At 46.0% G+C, this 25,947-nt stretch overlaps 1 protein-coding gene across 3 annotated transcripts in view; it reads left to right on the forward strand.

Annotated features, from left to right (window-relative positions):
- The window catches only part of CCDC134 (coiled-coil domain containing 134), a 96,544-nt gene extending 75,149 nt beyond the window's left edge, over positions 1–21,395 (forward strand). Inside the window, exons 7-9 of one of the 3 annotated variants that reach the window (XM_029590270.1) lie at positions 19,061–19,239; positions 19,455–19,537; positions 20,901–21,395. In XM_029590270.1, coding sequence (XP_029446130.1) covers positions 19,061–19,186 — 126 coding nt within the window. In that variant the 3' untranslated portion in view covers positions 19,187–19,239; positions 19,455–19,537; positions 20,901–21,395. Of the gene's footprint in view, positions 1–19,060; positions 19,240–19,454 lie in introns of all 3 variants that reach the window. The other 2 variants (XM_029590268.1, XM_029590269.1) reach the window with 2 other exon arrangements.
- Positions 21,396–25,947: the final 4,552 nt, after the last annotated feature.

Here is a 25,947-nt window from a genome sequence, read left to right on the forward strand (position 1 = left end):
CTGAGCCCTTGTGGAATGCGATCTAACCTGCTTCTGCAAAGTAATCTCGGCATCCACATAAGCGGCCGTGATGACTTCCTTAATGGGCTATAGTTGCCCGAGTCGCTGGTTCACCCATTTACCTCCACCATGGAGCACAAACAGCCAATCAAACTTCTGGACAATCTTAGTAACCTCCAAGTACCTCTTCAGATGTTGCTCGACATCCAAAGCATGCAAAAGATGATACTCGCACTCATCTTGATCCCTGTCCAATGTGGGCAGGGAAATAGACTGATCAAATGAAACTCTGCATTCATTTTTGGCAAAAAGGGAAGGCATAGTTCAAAGCTGTACTGCCCCTGGAGTCACACACAGAAAAGACCCACGGCAAGAGAGCCTGTAATTCAGAAACCCGACGTGCGGAACAGATTATTTTTCTTGTAACAGTCATCAAGGTTTGCAGCCACAAAGAAAAGCCAGGCAGCGGCCGAAAGGTAGGACCCGCCAAGAAATTCAGGACCAGATTAAAGTCCCACAGATGCTGAACTCCCACAGATGCAAAGAAGGATGCAGATGCTTAACTCCTTTCAAGAATCTGGACATATCTGGAGGGGAAGACAAGGGGCTATCATTGACTCGCCCCCTATAACAAGTGAAAACTACCACTTGAACCTTCAAGGTGTTAAGGGCCAAGCCTTTACTTAGTCCTTCCTATAAAAATTCCATAATTAATGGAATTTCCGCTTTTGAGAGGCTGAGAATCTTGCTCCTCACACCAGGCCTCAAAAAATCTCCAAACTGTAACATAAGCAAGAGTCATAGAAAATGTTCTGGCCTGAAGCAAAGTGGAAATCACTGTAGCAGAATAACCACACTTCATCAACCAATCCCTCTCAAGGGCCAAACTGTAAGACAAAATCGACCAGGACCGTCACGTAGAATGGTTCCCTGCCACAATAGATCCTTCTGGAGCAGCAGTCTGAGGGGACTGCCCACCAGCAGTCTCTGCAGATTGGCGCAAAATGGACTCTGGGGCCAATCCAGAACCATCAAAAGTACGGTTTCGGCCTGTCTTGCAATCTTCCAAACAATCCTGCCTATCAGTGGCTAGGGCAGGAAGGCATATAATACCCTGCCCCGTGGCCACACCTGAATGAAAGCATCAATACCCAGTGTTTTCAGATCCCTTCTGCGACTGAAGAACAGAACCTTCGCATTGTCGGAAGTCGCCAGCAAATCTAGATATGGGTACCCCAGTGCTCCACTATGAGCTGAAAGGCTTCATCCACTAACTCCCATTCTCCTGGGTCCAAGTTCTTCCTGCTGAGAGTCGGCCCTTCCGTTGTTCTTTTCAGCAATGCGGAGACGGATATGTTTAGAAAAATTTGCTGTGCTCATATGATGAGCGTGTCTATCTCCTCTGACACTTGTTAGCTTCTGGTTCCGTCCTGATTGAATTAGGCCACTGTCTTCATGTTGTCCGACATTACCCTAACCACCTGAGCCTCTAGACGCTTGGTGAATCTCAAGCATGCCAGCTGAACTGCCTTTGTTTCCAATCAATTGATTCTCCATTGCTGTTTCTCAGCATTCCAGCAATTTTGTACTAGTAACTCCTGTCAGTGAGCCTCCCAACCCAGAAGACTCACATCTATCGTGAGCACTAAACAATCTGGTGTCTCCAAGGAAACTGTCTTCCTGAGATTATCTGCCTGTAATCACCACTGCAGTTGGTCACTCACCTCCAGTGGTAAGTGAAGCCTCACCATGTAGTTCTGCGATTGCAAACTCCACTGGGAAAACAACATGCATTGAAGAGGACACCTGTGTGATCTCACTCAGGGGGCAACCTCCAACGTAGCTGCCATCAATCCCAGGACCTGTAGATAAGACCACACCGTTCGGCGAATAGTCCTTGTCAGCATTTGAACTTGAAAAATCAACTTCTGAATGCGATTCTCTGTCCTGCTTCATATCGAAATGAACGCAGAGATACTCCAGCATCTCAGATGGCTATAAGCTGCTCTTAGCCAAGTTCACCACCCAACTGAGATCCTGCAGTAAGGAGACCACCTTGCGAGAAGCCAGATGACTCTCCTCCATGCTCTTCGCCTGAATCAACCAGTTGTCCAGATATGGGTGAACCAGGATGCCGTCTTTGTACAAGGATGTCACTATCACCACCATGACCCTGGAGGAGGTCCTGGGCAAAGTGGCCAGCCCAAAGGGCAGAGCCTGAAACTGATAATGAAGTCCCAGAATGGCAAACCGCAGGAACCATTGATATTCCCTGCGAATGGAAATATGTAGATATGTTTGCGTCAGATCCAGAGATGTAGATATTCTCCTGATGGTACTGCCATTATTACAGAGCGCAGAGGCTCCATTCGGAAATGAGTCACCCGCAAATACGATTGATTCCTTTAAGATCCAAGATAGGTTGAAAAGGCCCCTCTTGAGTATGAGAAACTAGATAGAATAGCAGCCCATATTTTCTTGTGATTTAGGAACAGGAATTACAGCCTTCAAGTCCAATAGCCTCATTAATGTAGTCTCCACTGCTACTCTATTCTGTAGGGAGTTGCATGGAGAGATCATAAAGACATCCAGAGGAATGCAAAGGAATTTTAGAGCTTAGCCATTCTAGGACCCATTGATCCAATGTGATCTTGTCCCACCTCTGATAAAAGTGAGATAGATGCCCACCTATCACCTGCACCAGCAGGTGAATCTGCATACCTTCATTGTGAAGATCGAGAGGTTCTGCTCCCAGAGCTTGCATCCTTCCGAGGCTTTCTGGGGTGAAAGGACTTCCCAAAGGTATAAGGTCTCTGAGTAGATGCCCTCCTATAAGGATTGAAAATGCTGTAGTCTCAAAATCAGCCACTTGCCCGAAAAGGAAGCAAAGCCAGCTTCTTATCCTCCAGCAAACGAGGGACCTGGGCTTCTCCCCATTTATTTGCCATCTTCTCCAACTCACTACCAAATAAAAGAGAACCCTTAAAGGGTAACATTGTGAGATTGAATTTAGCAATGGTGTCAGTCGTCCAATTTTGCAGCCACAGCTGACAGCTGCTATCATGGAAGCAACCCTCTGGCAGCCATGCGAACAAGTTCACAGCCAGCAACAGCTAAGAAGGTGGTTCTCAGTTCCATTACTGCTCAGCTATCCGACCCCACTCCTTCAGACTCCGGAGAGAGAGACAGACTAACTTGAGCCACCAGGGAACAACAAGAAGCAATTTGCAAATTCATCGTCATGACCTCAAAGACTTGCTTAAGGATAGCTTCAATTCTTTTTTTCTTGAGCATCCTTTAGAGCTGCCCCTCCTTCCACTGGAATGGTAGTCCGCTTAGTAACACACCAGAGCATCCAGGAAATGCAACTGCTTTCTTGCCTTTAGATCCAAGGGATTCAAACCCATCAAGATATGCTCCCCCTTTAAAGCTTGCCTCTGGCGCACTCTGTTCGAGGTCAATCAACTCTTGAATCACATTCAAGAGGGGAAAGAAACATGATGCTTTGCGTAGGGTGACCAATATGGGGTCCTTCTTCTGTGCACTTGAGTCACTTCCAGCAACCCCAAGCATCTTCAGAGTCTGAGATAAGACTCCGCAACTCATCTCTGTGAAAGAAATGGAGCAGAGTTCTATGTGGCTCTAAATTCAGGGGAATTTCCCTTTCTCAAGAGGGGAGAAACCCAAATAGTCAGTGTCATCTTGATCCACATTCTCCCGAATATCAGGGATAGCTGCCCCGTAAAATTTACATGCGATGGCGGGACAAGTAGGGACCCCGAGTATGCAACCTTGATTTAGGAGGCATTACAGTATCTGGGCACTCCTACAGAAAAGTCTGTAATCCCTGGAAGAACTCCACCCAGGAAAAAGAGGATGGGTCCATACCAGGCATCATAGGCCCAAATCTGACATCCTCTGAGCGAGTATCTCCTGAAGATGCCTCTGCCATTAGATCAAGTGAAGAAAAAAAACCCTGGTTCTGTGGCCTACAGCCCCACTCCCCTCTGACCGAGGGTAGGCTAGAATAAGCAAAATCAGTAGGAGGCAAATTACCTCTAGCATGCAGGCAGCACTGATACAGACTCGCAGAAAGCCTTGGCTGTATTACCCTTATATGGCAAACACCACAAATTGCTAAGCACTTAGACTTCTTTGACACTGGTGCTATGCCTGTTCTGGTTTGTTGCACACCCAAATTAAGAAGGCTGCAGAAGTACACAAACAAAGATAGGCTGCGACCTAGTGTATACAAGTAAGTGTGCATGTGCATGCTGACATCACTCACCACTATGCGATGAGAAGACGCGCAAAAGCACATGAAAAATGCCGCTGCGGCCTATCACATGGCCTGAAGAAACCAAGCCTGGAAGAGGGGCCTAGCCAAAAGCTACTCAACCTTCTGAGCCTGCACCACCTTCACATCTTGCTAAACTCCCCAGAGACGTGAGCGGGAAAATGCCGACCAGCAACACTGAGGGAGGAAGACCTGGTAAGGACAAGATAGGGAAAAGAAAACCTCCCTAGTCTTTCTTCATCTTCTTTTTGGTTTTTGGTTTTTGGTTTTTTTTTTACCTGAGTTACCCCTCCCTGGCTGAAAGCAGGAACGGGTCTCCGGTTATAGGGGGAAGAGAGTAAAAGCCTTCAACCGCTTTTATTTATTTATTTCTATGGCCACAACTGAAAAGGCACTCAGCTGAGGGATGGACTCACTGGTATCACCTCAGGAAGCAAATGATTTCTTCTAGAATTCCCCACTTTCTCTTTTTTTTTAACTACAAACAATCCCTAGTAGGGAGATGCATGCCTACCATCTGCTGGAGATGGAGAATACTTGCAGGCTGATGGGGCAAGTTTATATGTCCATGACTTCAGCTTTTACTCTTGTCTCCTTCTGCTGGTAGAGGTGGATAACTGGTGTGAATTGGCCTGCCTGAGTACAGAGGAAAGTTAAATATCTTTCCATCACAATCCAATGGGGTCAATTTTAAAAGCGTTGCTCACACAAAAATGGCCACGTACGTGAGTATGTGGGTCACACATGAACAATGCGGATGTTAAAAGCCGCAGTTTATGCACGTGCATGAAAATAAGGGGGTGGAAATGGGTGGGGAAAACTGTTACACATGTAACTCTGTATTTTAAAATCTGAGGCCGCAGCACGCAGTGGCTTGTCAGCCATGTAGCTTTACTGCTCAAGCTGATGAGGAGTAAGTCTGCAGATCTCACATTTTAGGACTTAAATGACAGGATGAGGGGTCCAGGCCAGCTGGAGGGCATGCAAGATGAAGAACCAGAAGGGTCTGGATGACCTCTGTATTGACTGGGCAAACTTGTACACTAATTGATAAAACTGGGAATGTTCCTCATGCATGCATATTTTAAAATCCACTTAAATACTTGTGTTAAAGCCAGCAAAATCCTATGGAAGATGTGCAAAGTAGGCTTGCTCGAGTAACCTCTTAAAATTAGTTATGAACCTCTGCCCGCGGGTCTCCCCGCGAGCAGGCTCTCACTTACCTCATGCTGCCTGCTTCCCCTACGCGGCATGGTCGCTGCCGTCGGGCCTGCCTGCGCGGCCGGAGCCGCGGACTTGTGTTTTCCCATGCGGCCCGGAGGCCGCCCCGGATATCCCTCTTCGCTGCGGCTGGAGCCGCGGACTTCCTTCCATCTTCGCGGCTGGAGCTGCCGGCGGTGTTAATGACATCTTCGCGGCCAGGAGGCCGCATCCCTGGGCTGGATTAGGGGCAGGAGCCGCCCCTGGGGTCTCCTGCAGCAGCTGGAGCCGCTGCCTACGTCGGTCCTGCGTCTCAGGCCAGCCCTGCCTCTTCCTGTGCGTCGGGGCAGGCCGCTGTCCACGGTCCTGCACAGCTCTCCTGCTGCTTCCCTTAGGCGCCGGCTCGCGTCTCTTCATGACATTTAAAGGGCCAGACACAGGAAGTGTGCTGGTCCCACCTAGGGAGTGGACTTCCTGTTCCAGCCCTATAAAGGGCTGCTCCGTCATTTCAGTCTTCACCTTGCATCGGAGTTACTTCACTCTGGAGGCTCCTGCCTGCCAGAGCTCTGTTAGGTCTTCTGTCTTCTTGTGGAGCTCCTCATCTCATCTCGTCTTCTCGTCATGCCATGTCTTCGTTGCCTGAGGTCCTCGTCCAGGTGTCCTGATGTCTCGTCATAGATCTTCTGCTTCCTGATGTTCCAGGTTCCTTGGTGTCCTGCTCCTGTGTCCCTGCGCTCCTGAGCTTCATGTCCTACCAGCCGTTGGTGGAGCTTCGGACGACATTGGCTCCATCGTTGGAGTTCTGCTTCGACTGGATCCTTTCCTGCGCTTGTCCCGTTCTCAGCGTGGTCCGTGACCAGCCTCCTCGGGCTGTGTAGGGCGCGCAGTGGGACAGGGTGGTCCGCGACCAGCCCATTGGGTCCGCCCATGAAGGTGGGCTGAGTAGGGCGTCCTGAGAGACAGTGCCAAAGTCTATCCTCCCAGCTTTTGCCTAGTTCCTCGTCTAGTCTGTGATGCCGTCGCATCAACCCAAGTCTGTCATGTCTTCGTGTCAAGGTCCGTCTGCCCTCAACCTCAGGACAGGCCTGCTGCTCCATGCCGCTCTAAGCAGCAGGTCCGAAAGGGCTCGGAATGGTCTGAGGACCATTCACATTCCAACATCATCATGTTGTTGGCCTTGGGAGCTTGCAGGCTTGGCAGAGTCATGCCGGAACATGCCGTCAACCCTCGGTTCGGTCTTGGACCCGTCTGGGGTCGGGCTGAGGCCCAAAGGCACACGAAAACATCCCTTCGTAACAGAATGCGAGGTCTTTCAAGGCTGCCCATGTAACAATTAGGAGCAGGCTTTCATGTGGTAGGTGTATTTTAAATCATACGTGCGCAAGCACGCGCACGATTTAAACTTCAAGCGTATCTCCACTCACACCGATGCCTGAAAATTTATTAAGAAACATTCAGCCCGAATATTTACACTTTTCCATAAAGTGGAAGCCTCTAAAGTCAGGGAGTGCAAGGCCACCTTTATTCTTCCAATCAGTCAAGACCTGAAAAGCAACTCTAGGCTTTTTATCATGCCATATAAACTCAGATACTAATTCTTTTAGCTTCTTTAAGAAACCAAACGGAATATAAATAGGTAACATTTCAAGCAAATATAAATTGAAGGAGTGTGTTCATTTTTATAGAAGAAATTCTGCCAAACCATGAGATAGGAGAACCCAAAATTTAAAATAATTCTTCACTTTACTGAGCAAGGGTAAATAATTCAACTCTAAAAGCTTCTCCAACTTACTCGTTATAATTACTCCTAAGTTGGGATTTTTTTAAATTGAATTACTCCACTGCTCTAGCCTCCTTTGTGTACCTAAGCAAACCCATATTCCAAGGATCTCTGTTTTAAACTTGTTTACCTTATATCCCATAACCCTATCAAACACTTTAATAGCATCTGATACTACTGTTAACATCTGGACAGGGTTTGTGACAAAGAAGCATATCATCTGCAAACAGTATTATCCGATTGTCATTGCTATCAGCTCCAATGATGCTCCAGAAATATGGATGTTGTCTAATCTAAGCAGCAAATGGTTCCATTGGAAGAGCAAATAGAAGACGTGAAAGAGGACACCCCTGTCTCGTTCCTCTAAATAATGGCAACCCCTTGGAAAGCATACTATACACCTTAATCTGGACCCTAGGCTTTTGGTAAAGACTTTAAACCTTTTTATAAAAAAAAAAATCCTTCCAACTACCAAGAGACAAATACAGATATGGCCACTCAACCCTATTGAGTGCTTTTTCAGCATTCAAAGATATTAGCAATGCGCCATCCCCCATACTCTTGACGTGATATATTAAATCAGAGTACACCTAACAATATCCGCTCCCAGCCTATCTTTTTTTAAAACCAATCTAATCTCTATAAATCAATGAGGGAAGCACCCATTCTATCTGTTGCGGAGGTGGACCCTTGGCCCGAGGTGGAGTTGATGCTACCTGTGGAGAAACCCTCATGTGTCCCCACCATTGGGAGGTGGAGCAGACCAGAACCAGCAACTGGAGCTTCGCCTATACTAGCCCTCGTTCCCTGCAGGTTGAGCCCTTGCATACCGGGGCTGGCTGGTCTTAGGCGGGCCTCCGCATGATTTATTCCGAGGAAGATGTATAGGATAGGGAGCCAGGAAGCAGCAGAGACACAGAGTCCGAAGGAGCTGAGTTCAAGATGGGGCCTGGATCCAGGAGCCCAGAAAGGCTGAGGCAGGTAGAGAACAGGAACAAGTTAAGTCTGGGCTTGCAAGTAGGCAGAGCCCTAAGAAAGGCCAAGTCCAAGTGATCGGCTGGAGGCAGAATCAGGGCAGGCAGCTGGAGACGAAGTCAGGTGCAGGCTGAAGTCAGGGCAGGCGGCTGGAGACGAGGTCAAGATACGAGCACGGGTCAAAGCCAGGAATCCGTCTAAAAGCATAGTAGGGAGAAGCAAGGGTCAAAGCCAGGAATCTGTCCAAGGTAATCAAGAGCAGGGAACAGGTACTGGAACTCAGGAACTGGAAACAGGAACACAGGACTGGAACGAACGACACAGGGGCAGGAACAGGAATGAAGAAGTAGCAACTAAGCACCCAACATGGAGACCTGTTGCCAAGGCAAAGACCAGATGACGGGCCCTGCTTAGCATCACAAGAAATCTCTCCAGATGTGGGTCCTAATATCTTTTATCAAGTTGAAATTTGTAGATATTTTCAACTTGTGTGCCAGCAATTTATCAGTCTGATTATTTTTTCATAAAACTGCTTAACCCTTCTAAGAGTCTTACCAACGTTTTGTGTAACAATACATTTGTATTACTTTTGTGGTAGATGTAATTTGTATTGTACCTGATTGATGATCTTAAAGTGGTCAAATAGATGGTTAAAGTGACAAAAGCCAGAAAGATGCTTGGCTGCAGAGGGAGAGGAATGATCAGCAGAAAAAGGAAGGTGATATTGCCCCTGTATAGGTCCCTGGTGAGATCTCATTTGGAATACTATGTGCAGTTCTGGAGATCGCACCTTCAAAAAAGGATATAAACTGGTTGGAGTTGGTCCAGAGGGTGGCTACTAAAATTATCAGTGATCTTTGTTGTGAATCATATGGGGATAGACTTAAAGATCTATAAATGTATACCCTAGAGGAAAGGCAAAATAGGGGAGCTGTGATAGTGATATTTAAATATCTCAAAGGTTTCCATGTACAGGAGGCTCTACAACAAGGGGTCATGGGATGAGAGTAAAATGGATTAGACTCCGGAATAATCCTAGGAAATATTTGTTTACAGAGAGAGTAGTGGATGCATAGAACATCCTCCCAAAGGAGTTGGTGGAGATAAAAATGGTATCTGAATTGAAGAAAGCATGGGAACAGTATAGGGGGATCTTAGGGAATGATGGGAATTGTAAGAGCTTATAAAGTGGTATACACAATAAACCCCCAGAATACCTTAAGGGACTGGATCCAGAGATCTAGTCCATTCCACCTTAAGCCCCAGACATGGAGTCCTGGTCTGAGAGAGGAGGCCCCTGATAAAGTGTATAATCTAGCTGGAAATAGGAGGAACTTTAGCAAAAGCCCAGATCGAGAGACTATAGGTTGTAATACTGCTTTGATGTTTATAAGCTGCGAAGATTTGCAGAGTTGTTTTTTGTGTTGTGAATTAATAAAAATTCATGAATATCTAGCCAGAGCATAGCCCGTGTCGGTTCTCTGGCCATTCTGATTACATGATGCTACAGGGGTACATAAATTGGATAGATGGGCAGACTGGATGGGTCATATGATTATTTATTTTTTCTGCCGTCATGTTTGTATGTATGTTTGTATGTAAAATAGCTCTTTTTTGCATAGCAACCTCTTTTAAATGTCTGGAACAGTATCTCTTATTCAACAACCCTGCTTTCTGCAATGCCATCCTAGCCTCTGTCTTCCAAATCCCTAAAAGAGCAGTTTCTAACAGCACTTGATGCTATCAACTTCCCTCTAATAATTGCCTTAGCAGTATCCCAGAGAATAGTTCCAGATACTTCACCATTATCATTTGTCTCTTAAACAAAAAAACTCCTCTGGCGTTAGCCACCAATGCACATACTTTCTCATCCTTCAATAAGTACTCATGCAGCTTCTACCCTCTGGAAGTTTGATTGCATATAACCAAAGTGCAATTCAACATAATAGGGACATGATCTGACCACTCAATGAATCCTATCACAAAATGAAGTGACCGCCTTTTCATCAATAAAGGCAAAACCAATTCTCAAATATGAGTTATGAAATCATTTTTGTTGGGGAAGAGGTATCTCCAAGGGTCAACTAACCCATTTTCAGTTATCAAGTGCTCAAACAGCTACATCTCAAGTCCTTAGAAATCTGACCAGTTTTGTCTGGTCCATGGGGGGAAACAGAATCAAAGTTAGGGCACAACTTCATAAACTTAACCTTTATGAAAATATATTGCCCCTTCGGATCCCTTCTAATCTTACTTACAATAAAAGGAACATTGGTTCTTACCTGCTAAGTTTTGTTCCTGGAGTACCACAGACCAGTCCAGATGCATGGATTTTTCTCCTCTACCAGCAGATGGCAATAGAGAAGAAAACCTTTTCTGACACTGCTACTTAAGTTAGCGTGCTACCTGCACTTCCTCAGTATGCACTGCAGCCAAGCAAAGATGAAATTTAAACCATAAATAACTCCCCCACCCAACATGAGCAGGGGAAAGGTTGGAACCCTACAACCTATAAGGGAAATTGAAGACTCTCAAACTTAAACTACTATTTCTTATCTACACACAGAATAGAGCTGTCTTTTCCAAGAGGGCAGGGCTCTGGACTGATCTGTGATACTCCAGGAACAAAAATTAGCAGGTAAGAACCAATTTTCCTTTCCTGTTCATACACCAGATCAGTCTAGATGCATGGGATGTACCCAAGCTCAAAGATCAGCTTTCAGCACATTCTCTCCAAAGTCAGCCGCTTCAGGTACCTGAACATTTAGTCTATAATGTTTTATGAAAATATATAGAGAAGACCAGGTTTCCACTTGATAGGTCTCCTGTGCCCTCGTAGAATGGGCCTGCAGACCCAAGGAGATGGGATGGCCCTTACAAATATAAGCTGACACGATGGCCTCCGTTAGTCATTGCGTAATGGTTGCTTTGGAAGCCTTATTCTCTTTGGTAGCACCACCAAATAGAATGAACAGGTGATCGGACCTTTGAAAACTATTGGTGATTTTCAAATACTGTAACAGTGCCTGATGCACATCCAACAAGTGAAGCTCCCTTACAAGCAGAGCAGAAGAGTCCAAATGTTGAAAAGCAGGAAGTTCCACCATTTGACTTAGGTGAAGAAAAAGGCACTGTAAGTAAGGAGACCCTGTCCTCCAAAATCTGAAGAAAGGGGTCTCTACAAGACAACACTTAAGTCTCTAAAATTCTCCTGGCTGAACAAATCGCCACTAAAAAGACCACCTTCAGAGTGAGATCCTTCAGCAATGTTTTTCTTAGTGGCTCAAACAGGGGATCACAGAAAACACGCAAAACCAAATTAAGGTTCCATGTAGGAAACACTCACCTCGCTGGAAACCACAAATGCTTCACTTCTGTCAGAAAACGGACTATACCCGAATGCAAAGTCAGGGACAACCCCTGAATTTTACTTCTAACAACCCAAGGCTGCCACCTGGACCTTTAAAGAATTGAATGCGAGCCCTTTCGCTAACCCGCTTTGTAAAAAAGCCAGAATACTAGAAACCGATATTTGAAGAGGAGAAATCCCCTCCACAAGACACCACTTTTCAAACACTCTGACATAAGCCAATTAAGTGGAAGGTCTCCTAGCCTACAGCAAGGTCATAATCACTTCTTCCAAATAACCTTTCAATCATAGAGCAATTGCTTTTAAAAACCAAGCCATGAGACAAAACAAGCTGCCTGATCCAAAATAAGTGGTCTTTGATGAAGCAGCCAAGGAAGATACCCAAGCAGAGGACCATCCATTGACAGATTGATCAAAGCCATGAACCATAGTTATGCGGCCATTCTGGAGCCACAAGGATTGCTTTCCCTGGGGGAGTTTCAATTCATTGTAACACCATTCCTACCAGGGGCCATGGAGGAAACATGTACAACAGAATCCCAGGCATCCACGGGAGAACCAGAGCGTTAAGGCCTTTCTGTGACTGAAAAAGTGGCACACTTTGGCATTCTGCTTCAATGCCATCAAATCCAGCTGAGGAACACCCCACCTGGAGCAAATGAGGGCCATTGCCTCATCCGCTAGCTTCCAATTCTCCGGGATCTATCACATGAAGGCTGAGAGTCTGCCTGAATGTTCTCCACCTCTGTTAAATGAGATGCTGCCAAGTGCTGCTCTGCCCAGCGAAAAAGCTCCTGGGCCTCCTGAGATATCACTAGGCTCCTGGTCTCTCCTTGATAGTTGCTATATGCCACCTTCATTGCATTGTCCAATAAGACACTCACCACAAGATTGCACAATTGCGGAAGAAAGAAAAGCAATACTTTGCAAACCATTCTCGTTTCCATATAATTAATAGACCATGAAACTTCCTCTGTTGACCATTGACCTTTGACCTTGTACCGTTTGCCCCTGACAGATGGCCCCCAGCCTTTCAGCCTGCCATTGGTGGTTACTACGACCCAATCCGAGATTTCCAATTTCATGCCCAGTTTCAAATTGGCCTGAAGAGAGATGTGGAGAGACTTGGATTCCCCTTGTAATGGTAGCTGAAGTTGGAATTCTGACTGGGGGTTCCAGTAGGACAGAAGCACTGTGTGAAGAGGTTGCAAATGCTCAAGGAACTAGATCGAGAATAGATGCCATAGAACCCAGGACCCAGGCTCTGGGTACTGTAAGACTCAACAACCTGCGCCCGCAACTGCAACACTCTCTCCTCTGAGAAACACCCTGCCTCGTTCTGTATTGAAGCGAACTCCCAGGTACTCCAGCAACTGGGTCAGAACCAAGTTGCTCTTTGCCAGATTTACTACCCAGCCCAGAGTCTGCAACATTTGCATGATTGGATGAACTGAGTGACGACAGAACACTTGACTTCGCCTGACTGAGCCAATCATCTAGATAGGAATGTACCAAAATGCCCCTCCGACGTGCTGCGGCCACTACCACCATCACCTCTGTGAACGTATGAGGTTCTATCACGCAATCAGATAAGAGTGTGCAAAATTGGAAATGCTCTCCTAGCGCCATGAAGTGAAGGAACTTCTGATGTTCCATCCATGTGGGATTATGTAGATATGCTTCTGTGAGGTTGAGAAAAGACAAGAACTCCCCTTTGCAGATGGCTGCAGTAACTGAGCGCAGGGTCTACATCCGTAAATGTGAGTCCCTGGGGCCGCATTCACCTTCTTGAGATCTAGAATGGATTGATAGGTACCTTCCTTCTTTGGAACCATGAAGTAGCTAGAATACCTTCCTTCACCCTGCTCTACTGGGAATACGAGGACTGACACATCCAGGTGCTGCAGCCCTTCTAGCGTGGTGCGAATCCTCTCTTGTTTGCTGCTGGAGGTGCAAGGGGAAACCATGTAAGCTTTGCGGACTGGACGAGCAAATTCTAAGGCATAGCCTCTTATGACTCTTAACACCCACAGGTCTGTTATCTTGGACCACTCTTCATAAAAGAGGGCCAACTTGCCCCCCCTCCCCCCAATAACTCATTGGGAAGAATGGACCAACCACATCTTATGGTGTGGATTTTCCTCCTCCAGCCCCCTGACCAGAGGTTTCCCGGGTGGGCCTAAACGATCAACGAAAGGAACTGTGTCTTTCCAAATCCCTGCCTGGGCAATATCTCCTTGCCTTTGTGTACCTCTACCTGTCTGGGAAGCTGCTCTTGTTCCCTTCTGGCTTATCCTTGGGCAACTTATGTCTCTTGGACTTGCCCAAGTGCTTCACCAGTTGCTTCAGGTCCTCACCAAACAAAAGAGATTGCCCAACTGTGAATTGGTCCAGACATCCGCTGCTCAATTATACAATCAGAAGAAGCGTCGGCTCGAAACTGCCGATGACATATTTCTGGCTGACATGTACAGCAGGCTATACAAGGCATCCGAATATAGGCTACTCCAGCCTCCAACTGCTCTGCCTGCTTAGCAGAAACATAAGGCCCTGCACCTGAAGTTGCTGTACCAAGTGCAATCAGGTGGTTACCATGAAGCTACCGTTCACAAGAGCCCGTTTGCCCATCGCCAAAACTCAAACATCTTGAGATTTAATTCTACTCCTGAACATTCTTCAGAGCCTCAGACCTCACCACCAGAATGGTAGTCTTTTTAGTCACCGCTGAAACAGAAGTATCCACCTTAGGAAGCTTCAGGAGCTCCAAAGTGTCATCTGGGTACTTGCCAGATACTTGTGACTTGGATTGGCCACTGTTGGAAACAGGATACTGGGCTTGAAGGACTCTTGGTCTGACCCAGTAAGGCATTTCTTATGTTCTTAAAGCTTTACCATCGCTCTACTAACATTCAGACCAGCCTCGGGAGTATTCCACACCCTGACAACCAGCTTCTTAACAGTCTGCTGGAAGGAAAAAGGCTTTGCCTTCCATGACAGAGTGTACCCCTCTCATGATCTGACTCTTCCTGCATCTCCTTAATCCCCAGCTCTTTCAAAACTTGGGAAAAATAATTCCTCCTTCCTGAAGAGCCTGACCACCCTGAGTTCATCCCCTTTCAGCACTAGTACTTCCCCCGGTCCCAAGGGATCATTGTCCATCTTATCATTCCCCGGAGGCTCCAGCAAGGGACCCCCGTTCCCCTCAAATCCATTTCAGTCCTCTGAAACCGCCTGCAGCACACTGCTTCCGTACTGGAGTACGCAGAGGTCCTTTAGGCACCTCCCCCCCTCCACCCAGATGATCACCTTTCTAGAGTTGTACTACAGAAGACTGAGCGGGAGCACTTCCCAGCAGCCCCCTTTCTTGCCAGAAAGGCCTTGTGCATTAAAAGCACAAACTCTGTTAAAAAGGCCTCTAAGTGAGAAGCACCCCCAGAGGAATCCTCGACTTCCTCTGCTTCCTCCCGGGCACTATCTAGGACTGGCATGTCAGGGGACAATGAAGGAGAAGTAGTCTCCTGCGACATAGCAATGGATTCCAAAAAGGCTGCCATTCTTGAGTTGCAGGGGACAGCTGCTTTACCTGACACAGCTGAGCGGGACCTCCTCCCCTCAAAAGCAGTGGTTGTAGCTCCTGAACTGCCTTCCCTGCCTGAATTTTACCTGCCACACAACCCCAAAGATGAAAGCTGCAATGTTTTGTCCCTACATGCATGGCAGCATTTCCTGCGCTCCGTGGATGCTGCCATTCTTGGGCTTGCCACTGCATGCGCGGTCACCAATAGGTCAATTTCCTACATAGCAGGAAGCAGTCCTATGGTGGATCCCAGCCACTCCCTGGCCATCCCTGCCAAAACTTCAGCTGCCTCACTCTGCCCCAAAATGGCTTCCTAAGCCAAGTAGGCCTGTCTCCTGGATGTCTTGGGTTTTTTTTTGGTTTTTTTTTAAAGAAACACTTTTCTAGCAACAAATCAATAAAAGCAATACTTTCCTGTCGCTATCTTCAGGAGCCACAGAAGAGGTGAGTGAGAGCTGTGTGTTGACAAAGAAGGGAGCCAGACCACTGGACATCAATTTTCCACAGACACCGGGCCGAGCCAAATTAGGGTCACCAACCCCCTTGCATGCCCTACTCTTCACGGAACCTAACATCCAAGGGAGCAAGAGTCCTAATTTAACATTTGTTTTCAATCAACTCTATCTGCTGGAGATAGAATAATCCTGAGGGACTGCAGGTAAGTAGCAGTGTCAGTGAAGCTCTTCTTCTGTCTCCAACTACTGGTAGGGATGCAAAACCCATGCATCTGGGGTATGAACAGGAAAGGGAAATTTCTTGCTAGCAATATATCCATTCCCCTCTTCTTAACATTAGCTGAAGCAAAATAAGAAGTAACAATATATATGCTTTTAAGACAAAATTCTCTTATTTTTAAAATGTCTCGCCTGCATAAAACATATACAAAAACTCTCAAGTGTTTCCCTGAAGAAAATACTTTTAGCAGATGAATTAAACCCCTTTATATTTTACGAGCAACAAGAACATTTCTGAAAGTTTCGATATAATTAAATTGTATAACCAGTCTCATCACCAGGAATGGCCTCATTAAAAGACTGAGTATAGAGTGAATAGCTTTAATTTAGATAAAATTTTAAAAAATCAAGAAAAAAAAAATCCTAAAAAAAATCACCCTCCACCAGGTGACTTTCATTGGCTCTTAGGGTGGACTAACTCTCCAGTCTTATGTACAGCTCCTGTGAACTTACAGATCATTAGTTTTTTTAATCCAGTATGTTGAGAAAGATTAGAGTAACATTTCCATATTTTTCCTTATCTTTCTTTTGGCACAACCGCTTTGTGCTGCTCATTTTTAGGCTTTAAGCTGTAATGGCCTCTCTGGGTTGGGCTAAGGTGCTATGAGCCTTCATAATGTGGCTTTTGGGAGGTTTCATTTTTGCTTTTTCTTTTAGACCCTGCCAGGCCTAGACGTTGCAGTAATGGAGCTCAGTTGAGAGAGACAAACCGCAGTTTCCGTGAGAGCCGAGTGCTCTCTGATGCCTGCTGGCCTAGGATTTCCTCCTGCACCGAGATCCCTGTCCCAGGTGCTTGGAGGAGCAGCAGCAGGAGGAAACCCCAGGTCTCTCTCCTGCATGGCAGCAAGCAGGGCTGCAGTTGGACTACTGGGCCAGCGCCCCACATTTTATTGATTTGTAAAAGCACCAGTCGCACTTCAGGTCATGCACTAAATCGGCAACAGTCAAAGAGAGGGTGAGAATGGAATTTCAGTGCACGCCCTGGGTGCTGATGCTGAGGCGCGAGTCCAGAGCCAGCGTTAGTGAGCACCGGGAAGAATTCTATGACTTTCTCTCTCGGTGCCTGCTGAGCAGCTGCTGTGCTGACTCCCTGGTTGCTAGGTAACAGAGAAGTACTGCTGGTTAGGTTGCAGGTCACCTGCGATGCCCTGGTGCCCCTTGTCAGAATAGGCACTCCCAAGAGCCATCTTATTTCATCCCATGCTGAACCTTCCCTTTTCACTGGAATGTGAAACAGGCTTGGAAAGGTGCACTTTTTGGGGTACAGTGGAGTTCCAGTTATGTGGGGTTTTTTTTTTGGGGGGGGGGGGGGGGGGTTGTGTGTGCCCACTTCCTTTTCTTTGACCTGGTCCGAAGAGCGTTGCATGCGCAGTTAAGTCAGCTTATCCCATGCGTGAGGCGGCAGAGTGACGAAATGGCATAGAAGGGACTGCCTGACCTGTAAAAAATAAATAAATACTGATGTTCCATGTGTTGCCTTTCAGTGCCTAGACTCAATACATTTAAATTCTAGCAATGGTAATATGATATGGTAACATCGTAGATGAGGGCATATTGCTAAAGCTACATCTTAGCTGCCAGCCACAAGCCATGGCTGTTTGTAAGATATCACTTCTTATCCAAGGCAGTTTTTTTTTTTTAAACTTACATTGCACACAACCTTCCCATGTAGCTAAGCAGTATGCAAAATCTCCTGTTTCGTTTTCACCCAACCGTTCTCTCCTTGAGTTTCCAACCACAAGGTCCCACAATAATCCAAACTGCCACCAACACCAGCTTGGTTGTTACCTGATTATCTGGCTACCCAGAGAATAACCCCGGCAGCCACCAATCCACCACCCTGAGCCAGAGCCAGTACTTAAGCCTGCCAGACACAACCCGGGTTGCAGGCCTGCCTGTGTTTCAGCTAGAACATATAATTATTTCTTTACTTGCAGCCCTCCAAGGCAGAGTCTTCCCCTATGTTGCAGTGATGTAGATCAGTGTTTCCCAACCTTTTCGAGCCCAAGGCACACCTACAGTAACTAAAATGCTGTGTGGCACACCAACCTCCATGGAGCAGGCAGGGTGGACATTGAGAGGACTTGTGTGGTGAAAAGAAGAGCTAAGAAAGCACTGAAAGTCCCACTGTTATCTTCCATATTTTAAAACAAAAGGGGAGATGAGGCAGAGACTAACATGAACCTATCATGATGGGGCAGCTTCCTCTATAATACTGCATGTAGTTGCCGGAGCTCCTCCACTCCTACTGTTCCCACCATTCAGAGTAAGTCACATCCAGTACTCAATGCATGCTCTCCTTATCTCACTCGGGCTAGGGATAAGGCAGACTGCAAGGTCTCAAAAGAAGGAAGATGAGGAAGTGCTTTGCAATCTGTGTGCTGCACAAAGTGGGACCCAGCTATTCATACCCTGCATACTGCTCACTAATTACCACAATACAGAGCTCCTGCTGTAGCTACAAAGAAGAGGCATGCATAATTGCACATGTTCTCAGAAAGGAGCTCCTACACGTTCAGCAGTCACCAGCAGTGGCCGTTGTTGCTGGGAGGTGCTGAGAGCAGAGCCCTGGTGTTGGCCTGGATCTGAGCATGAGGAAGTGGTGACTTTTCCTTGGCATACCAGTGAGCAAAGGCCCTCGGGTTGGGAAACACTGATGTACATCACTGCTCGTCCTTGTGCTGTAGCACTGATAAGAGCTTCCCACATCTGTAGGGCATTGGAGCTGCACAATCTTATCCAGCTATAAGATGTCAGCAGAAAAGTCTCCCTCTGCTCACTCTGTATTTCCAACATGCAGGAAACAGAGTGAGATCCTCTGATGCTGGAAAAAAGCAAGTGTCTTGCTTTTAATATTAAAAAAAAATAAAAATCTACTTGAGCCATATGTGTGTTTAATGGTAGAGCAGAGTGTTCTCTGAGCCTATAATTTTATATGCTGAAATGTTTCAGGAAAAATAGTCAGGAAGTAGAGAGTATGGCGATGGTATGGTTAAAGCTATCTTGCCATTATTGTTTCAGGGAGTCCATATAGGGCAATGTGATGCTGTCTGACCAGTCACCGTGCTTAATTACTTTTAACCGTTTCCTAATGAATATTCAATGAAGCTGTTGTGGTGCTTGCCAGTTTTTCCCCAATGCAGATGCCTTACAGAAAGCACTGAGGGAAGAAGAGAAGAGGCGGAAGAAGGAAGAGAAGAGGAAGGAGATTCGGAAGGGGCCCCGCATCACACGGTCGCGATCGGAGCTATAACGCTGGGCAGGTCTTGTCAGATGTACAGCCTGGCTGGAGGGAGGGGAGAGCAGGTCAGGAGGCAGTATCTCCTTGGGGGGGGGGGGGCTCAGAAGATAATGGAAGAGTACAAAGAGGGTATGGGCTTATGGTGGGGGTAGGGGAGAGGAGATTGTTTTCCATGATATCCTGAACAAATGAAATGCTGATTAATGTTCATATACAGATCAAAACCCTTTTTATGCTCTTTACTTATTATGAATTAAAATATTTGTTGTGTTGAACCCAGAAAAATCAGAATACTTTTGGGAGTAGATATCTTCTGTTGGACCAATATGAAGAGTCCTCTGAAGAAAGCAATGGAGTGAATGTGTAAGTGTCACGTAATGCAGTAGCGCTATCCTGAGCACCCACTCAGAGTTAACCCTGTGGACACTGGGAGGATCTTGCCAAGCACTGCCCAGGCCTGCTTGTACACGTGCCTCTATATTGGCAACCTCCTGCCCACCAGCTGGGTTTCCAATTTTCTCTGCAGTCTATTTTATGGTGGTTTTTAGGGACACTGGAAACCCACACGGTTCCTAGAAATGCACGTATAGATCAAATACAGAAAAAGCTAGGATCATTCAGTTGGCACAGATCTAACCAATTAAAAAGTTTATTAACAAATAGAAAGAACATTGAACAGAAAAAAACATTTACTTTGAAAACACCACCACGTAAAATAGCAAGGATTTATACATTTAATGCTAAGTAAAGCAGATTCACTGTACCTAGCAGGGCCTTGGGAGGTTTAGGAGAGGCTGTTCTCACAAAAATGTGTAGAGTTGAGATTGGGCCTTGGCACAGATCTGGTTCCTCTGTGTCCCAGCCAAGATTGAAAACTAGTGAACTCTGGACCAGACCCCACTAGCGCTGGCACTGTACAACCAATGAAAGCCTAAGGCACTGGTTTCCTGACTAATCACAATACTGAATGTTGCAACATCACACCTTCTTGTGGTGTTTGGGGGAGTATGCCTTCCAAGCCTTACTTTGTGGTATATGGCAGGTTTACCTGTTTAATCCTAGCTGACAGAAACTGTAAAGCGCAGCAGATGTTAGGCTGCCCCACCTATCTGTCAGTTTAAGGACTGTAAGGGTCAGAAGGTCTTACCTGGGAAAACAAAAAGGTTCCACTGCAAAATAAGAAGTCTCAGCAGGCACAAAGATTCTCATTTTGCCATGGTAAGTGTTTGTGTATCATTTCTTTGAGGGTAATTTTCAAACTCTGCAGGCCTGCAAGTTGATTTTCAAAGGGAAACTCCCCTCCGTTGCTCTTTGAAAATCCCACAATGGCCGATGTCCCAGGCTAAAGAATGCATGAGCACTTCAAAGTGCAATTCCTGCATGTACTTGAGGCTGCCCATCCTAAACATGGTCCCAAAGCCACCTCTTTTTCCTGCATAGATTGAGGGGGGGAGGGAGGAGGACAATTTCCAAAGGGTTTTTTCCTGGGGGTAAACACTCATTGATCCACAGAAATCCCTTTGAAAATTGCCCTATTAGATATTGACCCAGTGGAAGATAGATATCTCGACCTTCAAAGGATGCTGTAGTCCCATTGAAAATGTTTACAAACTGCACATTATTTTCCATTTGTAAAAAATCAGAAGAAGCACAGAATGTGGTCTGACTCCTTACCTGTGATGTTAGCAGCTTGGATGTTACATATTGTCCTTCCCCCTCGCAACAGAGAAGCGAAATGAAAGGCTTTGGTTGACGGAAGGATCTAGGTGACACTCCAGGATTGCCAGTGTGATGGCACAGACCAGCGTGGTTGACGAGCCAGTTACATCCCATTCCTGTGTTATTCCATCTCCATGCCATTCTGGAGTTTCTGGTGTGGTGTTTCCTGCCCTGACAGCAGAACTACGGAGCCCAGAATACTCTTGGATGGGATCAGACCTGCCTGCTCCTTGTGACCTTCAGCTGTTGCCATTAATGTGGAAGGAATTACAGAGGCACAGATTGATTTCTTTGATAACTGATTTATATTTTTGTGTTAGAAAAGCAAATCAGCAGGGAATAGCAGGTAATACTGCAGCCTGACTTGCTGCTTCCATGTCAGTGACTGTACTTAGGATGTTGTTACGCCTATTAAAATGTTTGCGCTACCTTTTTTTGTTTTGATGACAAGTGAACCAGTGACAATTTTTTTATTATATTAAATCTGAACTATTGCACTGCTGTCTCTAGAATATTTCTGTTCATTTTGGATGTGAGACTGGAAAGTATTGCTAAAGCAGACAGATCAAGCACCCCTGTATTAATGGCACAGACTGTGTTGCATATGGTTTTAAGTAGTTCTGCAATGGCGTCAGCCATGTGACATGTTCTTCTCTGTTTCACAACCACACAAGGGTAAGTGGAAGGAGAGATATTTGGAATGTGATAGTTCTTTTTGAAATGTCTAATATTTTGCTTGTGTGGGATTCCCCCCTCCCTTTATTTATTTATTTGTTTGTAAAGATTTGACTATTGTGTTTGGATGGTGCATTGTACTCCAATGCGCTTTGCTGGGCATAAAGAGTTGGGCATCATTTTCATGATTGGAATAGTCTGGCTGAGACCTCCCAAAGCGACTGGCAATTTATAGTCCTGCTTTCCATTTCTATTTAGGTTTATATCTTGCCTTCCTCTACAAAGGCCATAAAGTGGCTAACAGCAAAATACAGCACATCAATGGCCTATAACCTAAGTCACATTAAACTGTAAGCAGGAATAAAAAATACCATTATGCACAATAAAAATCATCTAATGCAATTCACTTCTCAAAGTCCCAAAATACAACAATTACTTATGTCCTAAATCACACAAAATTCTAAACATAAGATGACTAACATTGCATGCCATGCTTTCTTAGTTGCAAAGCAAGCCTACGACTTCTGCAGTGCTTTGGGCTGAGAGTTTTAAGAAAATAAAAGCAGGACTGCAGTCACTGCACCAGCTTGTCTTTTGTGGTCTGGCTGTTCAGCTGCCTTTAAAACAAATCTCTTTGGAAGGCAAAACATAATATCCATTCTCACCAGAAAGGAAAGACTAAGAAAATGGTTTCTCATCCTCTATTTAACCTGCATACCTAAGAGAAAAGCATGTTTTCCTGTTGTGTAGAGGTTTGGTTTCTGGTTATATACTTTCTGCGTGATATCTACTGGGTTTTTTTGTTTGTTTTTAGGTTTTTGATTCTCTGTTTCCTTATTGCCCTACCTTGGTTCCATGGCCTTTCCCCTCGAAACTGACAGATTTTGGAATTGTGAAACAGATGGTGTATGTGTACTGCACAGACCAGGCTATGGATGCTGATTAGCTCTTTGATCTGACACCAGCAAAGTTCCAGAGTCGATCCACATCAGGATATTCTAGTGCATGTGGTCAGATTGCTTAAGTCTCTGATTGCTGCAGACTGGCAGCAGGATACCATTTCCTTGCACTCTGGTGCAGAAATCTAATTTGATAAGCATTTTTTTTATTTCCATACTACAAATGGTTCTGAATTGGCTCAGAGTGTCACCTTCCTAGGAAATTTATATTACTGTATAAGGGGGAAGCATTTGGCCATCAGGTTCTTCAAAGTTTTTGTTCAAGAACATTGGTTGAGTCTCACAGTAAAACTTCTGTAGTGGTAATTCCCAGCTCACCTTCAGGCCTGGTTTATAGCTATTCACAATAAATATGCATGAGATAAATTTGCAGACATGTTGTATGACATCTAGGGCAATATGCATGTTTAGTTACCAAGGAATAGAGCCCTGCTTTGAGGGCCACAAGGATCAGAGTGAAGAACTTCAGGGGTTTCTGTCCTGGTATCAAAGCAAGGATCTGTTGATTTGAAGAGATGTTTGTAAAGATGCCTTGGTTTGGTGATCGGGACTGATTTAAATCAGAAGTGTATGCAGCGCTCTTGATCAACAATGGCCTTTTGACACAGACTGAAACATGGGGTCTGAGCCACAAGCTGAGGAAGATTCCTTCTTGGTTTTTCGACCAAGATTGAGAACCCATAGAATATGGGAAAAGATGGGGTGTTTAATACCCTGCCACCCAAAACTGACTGTCATAAGAATAATGTAATGACCACTGCCAACTGCGGGCTTTATGCCTCCTGCTAGAAAAAACAAAGTATGTACCCAGATCAGTCCAGACTCCTGCGTTTTGCCTCCCTGCCAGCAGATGGAGACAGAGAAAGTTTCACTGACAGTGTACCTAACCCAGTGTGCCACCTGCAGACCCTCAGTATTGCTCTGTGTCCAGCAGAAGATAGCTGGTGTAAAACCTGCAGTCTGGAGAGAGAGAAAAATAAAAAATATATATTAAAAAAACAAAATTTCTGGATCCTCCTGGGGGTTGTGAGATCCTGGTGGGGCCATCCCCCCCTGGTTTGAGGTGGATGAGCAGGGGGTTGGTGACCCTTCTGATAGCTCGGGCTGGTGATCTGTGGGATGGACATCTGGTGGTCCAGATCTCTCATCCCCCACGAGACAGCGGTGGAACCTGCTGGCAGTTCTGCACTGCAAGTCCAGTGGAGCAGGGAAGTAGCCCTTTAATACAGTTTGTACTGGGCTGGGTCACTAAAGTTTGGCAAAAGGAGACTGTTATAGCCAGTAATCTGGCTCTTTTCTGCTCTGCCACGCAGCCTGTACTCTTGGAACTGGAACCCCTGCACCAAAGGAAAGTATTTGTTTCTATGTATCTTTATTTGTTCTCGGAAAGTAAAACAAAAAAAAAGGACCTAGTTAAAGGAATCTGTGCAGCTTTGGGATTCCAGGGGGGGAAGCTACCTCAGCAGCTTAGGGAGCTCAGTGATAGGGTTTTCAGCAGCTTCTCTACTTTCGGAAGAGACTGGTTGTTGGCTCCGAGGCACTAAGGGACTGTTCCCCTGTTTGTTTTTGAGGTGCTAGTGGTGCCGCAGGTGCGGGGATGAACAGCGTGCACATGCGGAAAAAGTGGCATGGCTTTCAGGGGGTCTGCATTAAGCATTGGCTCACCGGTAGAATGAGCCTCGTGGGTGACTGAGTCTAGCATTGAGGTTTTCTCCGTCAGCATGGAAATGGCAGCCATTTTCGATTCCCTAGCAGCGTCGGTGGAAGAGGCAGGAGAATCTCTTCCTCAACTATTGCCAGCAATTCCCTGTCCTGCAGAGGTAGAGAGAGGTGCATGCACTGAGTCGTCGTCTCTGGTTCTGGTAGATGTCTTCTGTCGATTTTTAATTTGCTTATGTGTAAAGCTTGTTTAGTGGACAAACAACGGTGGATGCTGGCTCTCTGCCCCAGTTTCCATGGATTAACGGCTGGTCAAGAGGCCTGACCTGTTGAGAAGCTCTTCAGGCCTTCAATGATTTTTGGTGCCAGATGTTGAATGGATGCAGGCCTAAACATGCTGAAGGTGCAGGCAGGCTTTCCTTTAGTTGTGAGGTAGGCCATGGCTGCGTTATTTCCCCCCATATGTGCACATTCTTGCTGCATGGTGGTTGCATGCACAGGGACCTGTGCGCGTAAGACCATGACCTAGATTTGAGTGTGTACATCTGTGACCTAGACTTGAGCACGTATTTGCGCAGGTACTTGAGCGCGTATTTGCGTAAGTATTTGTGCACGTAAGGCCACAACCTAGACTGGAGCACATATTTGCATAGGTACTTGAGCGCATAAGACTGCGACATAAACTTGAGCGGAGGTACATGTGTGCATACAACCATGGCATATATAAGCGTGTATTTGTACGTGTACTTGTGCACGTACAACTGTAACCTAGTCTTGAGTGCATATTTGCATGCATCCTGGAGGGGTGTTGCACATATGCCTCGGTGGCATTGGTGTGCACGCAGGACACACCAGTGCCACCAGAGCAGATGTTCATGAGAGCTAGGTGCCAGGGATGAACAGGTACAAGCGCCTTGCTATCTGTGAGGCTTGCCGTCTGATGGCAATTCAGTCCTCGCTCTCTTTCCGTTTGTGTCTTTGTCATTTAAATGATCAAAGCGATTTGAATACCATAGCTTTTGCCCATGTTGAGATATTCCCTCGGCCTGTGGTATCTCTGAAGGGGAGTAGAGTGGGAAGCAAGGCAACAATCCGTTCTCCTCTCTTGTTCCCAAGGGCAGTAGCTTCCTCAAGAGAGAGAGGTTGGAGAGAGTAAGGTTTGGCCTATGGGCTCTGGTATAGATCCATCCTCCTTCTCCTGGGTGGAATGTTTCCAGGGTCTGCAGACCTTTCTGCAGGGGCACCCAGCTAGGGAAAAGCAACCTACCGTGTAGGTATCCCATGCTTGTTCCTCCCATTTGGCAAATGCCGCAGGGAGCCTGTCCCTGGTAATGTTCAAGGTGATGTGGATCATGAGACATCGAAGGATTCTGATGGAGAATTGGCTTTCTCACCTCTAGAAAAGGGAGAAATTGCATATGATTGAGAGCGGCTTTGGACTCTGCTCAGATTTTTGTCTTTTTTTTTCACAGAAATGTCTTGCTGAGTTTGTTGGCTCAGACCCTGAACACACTTTAGTGTGCTCAGAGGTCAGTTTTAAGTTAAGCATCCTGTTTCTTTCTCCCGTAACTAATTCAAGAGAAACTGGATTTAAAGAAGGTAAATGCGGCTCTCAAGGTTCCCTGTTTTGGCATGGAAACTCTGAGGTCCGATTCTGAAGTCTGTCATAGCGGCGGTATGTAAGGGAGAGTTCTTGGCATCTGTCGCCTTGACAGAGGTATATCTGCACATAGCCATCAGGCTGGAGCACCCGAGATTCCT

Source organism: Rhinatrema bivittatum, chromosome 2, assembly GCF_901001135.1.
Source record: "Rhinatrema bivittatum chromosome 2, aRhiBiv1.1, whole genome shotgun sequence".
NCBI classification, from domain to species: Eukaryota; Metazoa; Chordata; class Amphibia; order Gymnophiona; family Rhinatrematidae; genus Rhinatrema; species Rhinatrema bivittatum.